This window comes from Mizuhopecten yessoensis, unplaced genomic scaffold (assembly GCF_002113885.1).
Source record: "Mizuhopecten yessoensis strain PY_sf001 unplaced genomic scaffold, ASM211388v2 scaffold10951, whole genome shotgun sequence".
Taxonomy (NCBI): Eukaryota; Metazoa; Mollusca; class Bivalvia; order Pectinida; family Pectinidae; genus Mizuhopecten; species Mizuhopecten yessoensis.
The window spans coordinates 506,574-516,198 of record NW_018408803.1 but is presented as its reverse complement, the minus strand read 5'-3'; the positions used below and the strand labels follow the sequence as shown (position 1 = coordinate 516,198).

The 9,625-nt window shown below is 39.0% G+C and overlaps 1 protein-coding gene across 1 annotated transcript; it reads left to right on the top strand.

Moving 5' to 3' along the window:
- The first annotated feature begins 1,755 nt into the window (after positions 1–1,755).
- Positions 1,756–8,715, top strand: LOC110464006 (zinc finger protein 45-like). Its single transcript, XM_021519009.1, has 2 exons — positions 1,756–1,836; positions 5,794–8,715. The coding sequence occupies exon 2, from the start codon at positions 5,881–5,883 to the stop codon at positions 8,347–8,349; it is 2,469 nt and encodes an 822-aa protein (XP_021374684.1). The 5' UTR covers positions 1,756–1,836; positions 5,794–5,880; the 3' UTR covers positions 8,350–8,715.
- The last annotated feature ends 910 nt before the right edge of the window (positions 8,716–9,625 follow it).

Sequence of the window (9,625 nt, the reverse complement as noted above, 5' to 3'; positions counted from 1 at the left end):
ATCTTCGTGGAAATTTATGGTGTATAATTGCCTGCATTTCAAGTATTGAACTCAGTTCATATCTGCATTCACTGCCTGACTATTCAGTAATTCACATGTTACTAGGAGGCCCAATGACCTATTATGTAAATGAAATTGGTTTAGAAGATTTTGACTAGAATCCGATTATGCGATAAAAAGAATGTTTGACTTATATACATAATTATAATTATTATTAATTTGTCTCACAAATACTTGCCTTTTTAAGGCAAGGAAAATGTAAAAAAAATCGAACATAGGCAAGGTATTATTTAAACCAGTATTATATCACTGATATTTAGCAATATGTATATACGTTTGTGAACTTGTAAGAATGTCACTATTATTGTCATTTTGTAAATAAGGTATTATTCATGTACTATCATTGTATCATGCTCTCAAATTTGGAGGAAATAAAGATGATATATAGATAAAAAATAATATATTGACGCCTTGGCATTTCCTACCGTTTTCATTAAAGAAAATAGTTCTACTACATTCGTATATGTACGCCTATATGTTCACATTGTAAACACATTGAGGACTATTTTATTAAAAAGAACATGCATACATGTTCACAAAATTTGTACATTTAATCGTGGGTCCAGCTTTGATTGGCTGGCGATGTGAATCTATGCTTTTGATTGACAGTGAGAGACGACAAGCACGTGCTGATGTTCTGTTGATATCGTCTATACCACAGGAGAAATTCTACTGTATATCAGATCATTGAAATGTATCACCACTTGTGTTGCTCTTGAAGAATAAAAAAAACATGCATGTAATGTACTTTTTTGTACGGCTTTTGATCGGGTTTCAAGGGGCAGTTTTCTTAAATGATTCTTATTCTCAATTAAGTTTGAACGAAGCATGGGTTCCTCAAGATTCCATTCTTGTGACGCTTTATTTTTAGATAGACCTTAGTGATATTGCCGATGTCTTTGATGGTGGTGCAGTGGATAGCGCACTTGCCTTTCACCAAGGCGACCGGGGTTCGATTCCCCGATCGGACGTGAAAAGGTATAGTGTCACCTATATCCCATCCTCGATATCCAGGGGTTCGCTCCCTGCACCCCTGGAATATGTCATCGCAAAATCGAAGGCTCCATGTGCAGCACCTTTAAGATGAACATCAGAAGAATCTCGCGGTCGCGTAACGGTAACAATTGACAGGCTTTGAAGTCGGGCGTCGCTCCTTTGTAATCTTCAAAGGACAGGTATCAGCTTAGCGATTGGTCAGTAGCATAGTTGCTATGACATATTCCAGGGGTGCAGAGAGCGAAAGTGAGCGTAACCCCTGGATATCGAGGATGCCTATATCCCTAATAACCATTATGTAAAAATAAAATAAAAATTTGGACTTCGGCAATGCTATCCACAGATGCTTGACACCTGTCTATAAACATTTGATTGCAATTCTAGGCCTACTACATGTACAAATATAGGACTACTTGCACAACATCAAATTCGAGTGCTAGCTTTGCTCAAGTACGGATTTGTTCACTGGTAGAGGTCTATCATTAGAATCCCTAGTATTTTAGACTCAAAGCACTTGTAATATGTAATTGTTGACAAAATGATTCCATTTCTTGTGTTTTATAATCTTGAAGTGATTCATACCGTCACATCTTTGGAGGATTCACCAAACACCTTGCGTGGTCGGCTCTTTCGTATTGCGGTCGGTTGCGCGCTGTCCAAACATGTTTTAGCTGCACGGTGTCGTCACACCGGATGTTGATCGATTAGAGGTGCATTGTTAGTTCGGAGAATTGGGCCACATTCATTACAGACTAAAGAAGCTGTTTTTAATACCAAATGGTAAGTATCTTATTTGTAAATAGTCAGTTTAAGATGCATAATATTGCAAACAGCGTAGTATTTAACCTAAATTGAACAGCTTTATGATTAAAGCGTCAAAGCATATGGTCCCTTTTGTGGGGCATTCCAACAAATGGCCTCCCCCCTAATCTTAAGCTAACCATGCCAACTTCGACTTTTGAAACACAATTTTTCGCTTCTAACATTGCAAGCTTGTCGCATGCATTTCGCGTTTTTGATTGTTGGTTATTTAACTTGTATTTTTTGCTGTAGTATGTGAATAAATGTATGTATATTGATGACGAATTAGCCAGAATTATGAACTCATTGGCCAGCCATTGAAATTGTCCGAATCGCCGTTTTATTAACATATTTCCGATGGAAGTTTGACTCGTTGATTGGACATTTTCATCATTCTACATCTCAAAAGTTTCTTATACAAGTAAAACATTAAAACATTATTATGTTAAAACTATTTTATATCCCGATAATATGCTTCGCAGGTAATTTATTAGGCTAATTTAACTGGACATTCGGAACATTTATGTCCAAAATCATTTTGCCCTCAGCTCAAGTACAGCAGGTGGCTTGGCTAACATTTGATATTATCTTTGCATAATAATGGTCTCAATTATCCTGTATAAATTTTGTGGTAGTTTTTTGTAGATTGGTCTTAACCCCCCCCCCCCCCCCCCCCCCCTTTATATTACTAAAACAAAGACCTCCCCATAAGATTTCCTTGTATAACTTTTAATTTTCCCTTTTCATGCTAACAACCCTTAAGGGTGTCTGCCTTTAATTGTTTTATTCCCTATCTTCAGTACAAAAATGATGATTAATGTATGTTTTTATACATCATTCATATTCAATATTACTTCAAAGTAAATCAATAATCCAAAACAATTTAGAACATATCGATCATCTTTTGACCCAAGGGAATTCAAAGGGGCCTTCATATAATCTGGAATGTATGTTAAAAAGCAAAGATTTGTTTTCTCAAACTTACTTCTATTACAATTAATGTTAAACTATTTTGCAAAAGAAAAGTGTTCCCAACCTTTATTTCTATATTTTGAGAGCTGTAACCAGAATAACAATTACTTGTTATGGCGTAGATGTACATATACAAATTGATATATGTGTAACAGGAAAGAGAATAATGTGTTACCACCGGGGATCGAACCAACAATTCCTTGGTTCCTAGTCGGACGCTGTACCACCGAGTTTAAAGGGAAATTCCCTCTAGCTCGAGGCTAGAAGGCGGCCTTAATCCTTAAATGTACAATTAAAATCTGCCACATATGATTATTTGCAGCAATTATTTTTTTCCTTTTAAACACGACTCCACCACTGATATTTTCATTCATTTTTAGCTCACCTGGCACAAAGTGCCAAGTGAGCTTATGCCGTGGCGCTACGGTGTCCGGCGTCAATATTTTATTTTAAACGACTTCTTCTTATTAACCAATAGGTCTAAGGTGATGATATTTGGCCAGAAGCAAACTGGGATGAAGGGCTACAAAGTTTGTTAAAATTAGTGACCTTCGCCCATTTTCAAGGTCACAGGGGTCAAATATGTTAAAAACTTTAAACATCTTCTCGATGACCAAACTGCCCAGGGAGATGATATTTGGCCAGTAGCATGCTTGGGTGAAGGACTACTAAGATTGTTCAAATGAATGACCTTCACCTATATTCAAGGTCACAGGGGTCAAATATGTGAAAAACATTAAACAACTTCTTCTGAATAACCAAAATGCACAGGGTGATGATATTTGGCCAGTAGCATGCTGAGATGAAGGGCTACAAAGTTTGTTCAAATGAATGACCTTCACCCATATTCAAGGTCAGCGGGGTCAAATATGTTAAAAGCTTCAAACAACTTCTTCTGAATAACCAAAAATACCCAGGGTGATGATATTTAGTCAGTAGCATACTAGGATCAAGGGCTACCAAGTTTGTTTAAATGTATGACCTTGAATCATATTCAAGGTCAAAAGGAGCAAATATGTTAAAAATATAAAAAAAAATAAACAACTTGTTCTGAATAACCAAAAGGCTCAGGATGTTGATATTTAGTCAGTAGCATGCTGGGATCAAGGACTACTATGTTTGTTAAAGTGAATGACTTTGACTTATATTCAAGGTCACAGGGGTCAAATTTGTTTAAAATCTTTAAACGACCTCTTCCGAATAACCATGGGTCCCAGGATGTTGATACTTTGCAAGTTGCATCGTGAGATGAAAGGCTAATAAAAATTTTCAACATAATGAATTTGTTCGACTTTTAATCTCAGGGGTGAAATGTTTAAAAAAAAAAAATCTTTTGAATGAATTTTAATCATAAATACTGATATTTTATTTTGCCTGTAGCTTTATTTAAGATCACTTTTAAGGTTACAAGTGTGAAATTTATACCAGGTGAGCGATGCAGGCCCATTGGGCCTCTTGTTATTTTAAAAATAACCATCCCTAAAACTTGAGGTAGAGTCGTCAGATGAAATATAAAAATATTTGAAGCATGGCCATAAGCTGAGTCCAAAAAAAATATTTGTGTTTCAGGTATCCCGACCTACCCTAGATTTTACTGCCGACCCGAGATATTTTATAACCTACTGGTGGGATTCTGACCTTATTTTTTACAAATAAATTGCCATTGTAATCGGTTGAAATGCATTGTAAAATTTGAAATAAAACGTAATATTAGTTCACGAAAATAAAAAATGAACAGTAAAATAAAATTATTTGTCATGCCGACCTACCCTATTTTTTCGGCATATTGCCTGAAACAAACATTTTTTTTTATTTGGCCTGATCTTAAAATTTTGTGGATATTTTTAGAATGGAATATTTTTCTGTTTTCTTATTACCCACCAGCCGAGATACCCTTCATGTCATCTATCAGCGAGCGATCCACAGGTCTGGATCACTGTTGTGATATCACAAAATAATAGAGCAGTGATTGTGTTTTCATAGACTTAAAAGATATGTATGCAAATAAGTTGAGGTTACTACTATTTGGTGACAAAACCTAGCTTTGGATGATCATTGTAATTTATTTATTAGACTTTTTATTAAGTCAAGCGAAAGATTTTGAATTTTTAAGATGTATGTATGCATGTATATATGTAGTTTTTGACTTCCTACCATTACTTGTATTATTAGTAATTGTCTATGTAATCACTTGTTATTGAAATGTTGATAGGAGATGGCTCCATAAGTTGTAATATCTTTTGCCAATATATCCCTTGTACCCATTTTGACAATAAAATATGTCTAAAGTCAGTGAGTAAGAAAAGACTTCACTGATAGCAGCCTCTGTCTTACTGGAGCTGGATTTCTTAGTATCGTAATTATCTTACCTTGTAAATAGATATCCCTGGGATAGAGATACTTGTTCAGGCTGTTTATGATTGATAAATGTCCCCCTACTTCTCCACCCTCAGAAAGTATGGGCATGTTCTTCCACTTGTTCAGGCTATTTATGATTGATAAATGGGCCATTCCAATCCCCCCCCCCCCCCTCAGAAAGTGTGGGCGTGTATTTCCTGCATTTATAAAAATCATTCTTAAAATGAATTCCTACATATTCAGAAAATGAATTTACTATCTTGCATGTACCATATATGAAACAATTTTGCTTAGTACAATTGTATCAATAAATAGAATATATATAATAAGCTCCATTTGTCGTGTGCAAATAATTATTGTCTAAAATACTTAAAATAGTAGTTAATGAAAAACTCTAGTAATTTTTAGAAGAAACTCAAGCATCACCAATATTAAAAGTGGGTTTTAAAGTTTATTTGACCAACTAGTTTCATCTCTAAAGTTGAGGCTTCATCATGCCCTGATTATTTTATTGTTATATATTAAAGATAAGTTGATTCAAATCTTTGCTAAAATATATTAAAGAAAACTTTACCAAGGTTCTTAAACTCTGTCTTTTATTTTCAGATAATATTATCACCGTGGGGACAAGCTCACATCACTAATCCAGATCTGACGACAATTTACTAGGAGACCAGGACTAACAATCCAGTCATGGACATCCCGTCCCTGCATCTCCAGCCAGACAGGCGTATGGCCGACCCACATTCCGTAGCGAATATGTCCGAGGGGAGATTTGGCAATGAACTCAACTCACGAGTTGGGCCGCAGTACTCAGCCCCAAGGATGTCTGATTTAGGAAGTTACCCATTTGTTCCAAACATGACAGATGACAGACTTCGTCAGGATACAAATGTCATGAACAAGAACAATAACCGACCTCCGTCGACCCAGTACTCCGTACAAGTCATGGACAAAGACATGGATTCAAACAGTTCCGACAAATCGGCACATAATCGTGGACATATCCCCAACCCCTATATACCTCCAGGGATGCCAGACACCAGGAAACCATACGAATACAAAGACAGATACAAGCGGAGCGTATATGGTCCGGAATTTTTTCAGGCAGCAACGCAACTTGCAAATTTTGGAATGCATAATCAGACGGAAAAACAGCCTGATGCACATTCACAGAAGTCTAATGAGACCATGGATCCCTATCAGAGGAACTCATATGGTCCCGAGTTCTTTCAGGCAGCTACTCAACTTGCTAATTTTGGCATGCATTCTGCTGAGCGGCCCCAGGAACCAGAAGTTTGTGGTATGGGAGGTATTCAGGGCAGTTTTCTGCAGGGTAATTTTGCGATGCAACCTACGGGCGGAGATAAACAAAACGATAAAGAAATGGACAAGGACCCCAATCGACACAACGCCTATGGCCAGGAGTTCTTCCAAGCTGCAGCACAGCTTGCAAACTTTGGTATGCGGTCAGTGGAAAAACCACCCGAGTTTCAAAACCTTACAGATGTCTGTGGAATGCCGGTGTTCCCCGGAGGTTCCGGTGCGACTCAGCAAGCCCAGAGCTCGGAGTCGGACAAGTCGGATAAAGACAATTATAATCAGACTGACCATCAGTACGGAGCCCACCAGGGAATGGGGAAGAAGAAAATTGCAAAGAAACCGAAAGGGTCAAAGGAAGATGATGGAAAGCCGTACAAGTGTGAGATATGTGGTAAGGGCTTCGGACAGCCACACGACCTGCCCATTCATCTGAAGTCACATACAGGTGAGAAGCCGTACAAGTGTAACGTTTGCTGTAAAGGATTCAAACAAGCTTCCATCCTGAAACGCCACCTCAGAATTCACACTGGCGAAAAGCCGTATGAATGCGATATCTGTGGAAATGGATTCATCAATCGAAACCAACTGCACAAGCATCTGAAGACCCACGAGGGCGAGGAAAAGAAACCATTGAAATGTTATGTCTGCGGTCAGGATTTCAAAAATGAGATCACCAATCTGCAGATCCACTTTCTGACCCACACGGGTGAAAAACCAAACACCTGTGGTGTCTGCGGGAAGCGCTCCAAGGACATGAACAAGCTGCAACGGCACATGATGACCCACACTGGGGAGAAACCATACAACTGCATCGTGTGTAAGAAAGGATTCAACATGCCCTATACCCTACTGACCCACCTTCGTACCCACACCGGGGAGTACGGGTACAAGTGTGACCTCTGTGGTAAGGGCTTCAACCAGACTGGGGACATGCAGCGCCATCGCAGGACTCACACCGGCGAAAAACCATACAAATGTGAGACATGCGGAAAGAGTTTCAATTTGCTGTACAACTTGCAAACTCATCGTAGGATCCACACCGGCGAAAAGCCGTACATCTGCACCACCTGTGGCAAAGGTTTCGCAGACGGAGCCAACCTTTACCGACATAGCAAGACCCACACCCAGGAGAGGTCATACAAGTGTGAAATCTGCAACAAGACCTTCACCTTGGCACAAAGCGTCCAGCGACATCGCAGACTACACACTGGCGAGAAACCCTACAAGTGCGATTTATGCGGCAAGACTTTCAGGCAGAAAGGAAACCTTGGTGTCCACAATAAACGAGTGCACATCAAACAGGCGAGGCTTGCAGCTGAGAAAGAGGCCAGATCTCAACACGATGCCGAGGAGAATGCTGTTGCTTTGGCTAAGGTAAAAGAGGCTAAGGCCAAGTTGAGAGAAGAGAAGGCAAGAATCAGGCTCGAGAAGAGGGAGGCAAAAGCTGTCGCAAAAGCAGCAGCCACTGCTGCCAGGGCGGAAGCCAAAGCTGAGAGGTTGCGAGCAAAACGGGCACGGGAAGAAGAACAGGAAAATGAAGAAGGACAAGAAAATGAAGAAGAACAGGAAAATGAAGATGAACGGGAAGTTGAAGAAGAACCAGAAATTGAAGAAGAAGAGCATTTGGAACCAGAGGCAGAAATGGAACAAGAAGTTGAGGAGGTAGAAAATGAGACTAAATCTGGAGATGAAGAGGAACAGAATAACATGGATGGGTCGGAAAAGTCAGAATCAGAAAAATCTGAGTCGGAAGGTGGTAGTGAAAGTGAGGGAGAGGAATCGGTGGAGGAGCATGAAGACAAAGGGGATTATTCAGGACCAGAGTCGCCCATGGAGTGAAAGGACATCCCTCCACCAAAGTCAGGGAGAGGGAGGAGTTGATGATAAGACACCTACCATTGCCCCATATGAGGCGTAGGTTTGGAAATTGTTGGTGATCGGGCACCCAACAAAACCCAAATGGCTACCATATCAGGAAACAGTCAATTCCTGTCAGCTATATCAGGTCAGTTAGACAAAGATAATGACCTTACCGTCCTCGTTATCTCGGTCAAAAAGGGATGAGGGATAAAGACACGCTCGTAAAGACATCTGCTGAACAACCTGTCTGTATTATAGTGGACCTATTCAACTCATTCATCCCTGAAGACCCATTTAAACTCTTCAAGTTCAAAGGTTGGAATAGTTCATTAGGAAATTTCAGGGGTGGATAAGTTAACCCTATCACCCCTATGCAACTTGAGTGAACTCTACCATGCATTAATCTGGAAGAGTCCATTATGGTCTACAGACAGTACAGTGGTAAAAGGGTTAAGGCATGGAATCATTATATACAGGTAATGGTTTTTGCCTTGTGTGACGAGAAACCGGTCGGTGGATTAGGGAGAACTTTAACACAGGTAGAATACGCCTCTGTAAAGAACAGACTTTACAGAGTCACTGTTTTAGATCTTATGACTTGTTTGCATTTATTATTTGTTCAAGGTATTAATTTCTAGACAAAACAGTTTTTCCAGTTGAGGTTTTGTGTGAATGTTTAGTCCACTAACCCTGTGGTATTCAAAGTAGAAATATATGTAGAATTATTGTGGACGAAGGAATGAGAGGACATTTTTCACAAAAAATATGTTTACAAGTGTGGAATCAGTGAGGTGAGGATATAACACTCTTATTACTTCCAGACCCAATACACTTTGAATGATGCTGTGTTTAGCTTTCCCTGTTTTACCTATATTTCATCTTCATGATAACTTCACAATGTCACTTCCCTCATTTTACTGTCAAGAAATCAGATGCAAGAAATGCTTGGTTCTTATTTCGAAACCAAACTTTGAAAATATGTGGTGGTTTAATTTCGTGGATGTTCTGCTGATGTTATAATCACAGCCAGATACAAGTTTTTAACCCTTTCACCCCCAGGTAAACAAGTAGACTCTTCCATACATTGATCTGGATGAGTCCATTATGGTCTACAGTGGTGAAAGGATTAAACCCATAAAAACACAAATGCTTTGAAAGAGCTAAACACAAAGCCTATGAAACCTTCCAACTGATGAAGCTAGTTGAGACCATATAAAAAGAAATTCTAAACATTCGATTAAAATGGACGGTTGTT

What these genes read in the sequence shown, in the direction of transcription:
- LOC110464006 (XM_021519009.1), top strand. Translation starts at nt 5,881, where the DNA reads ATGGACATCCCGTCCCTGCATCTCCAGCCAGACAGGCGTATGGCCGAC.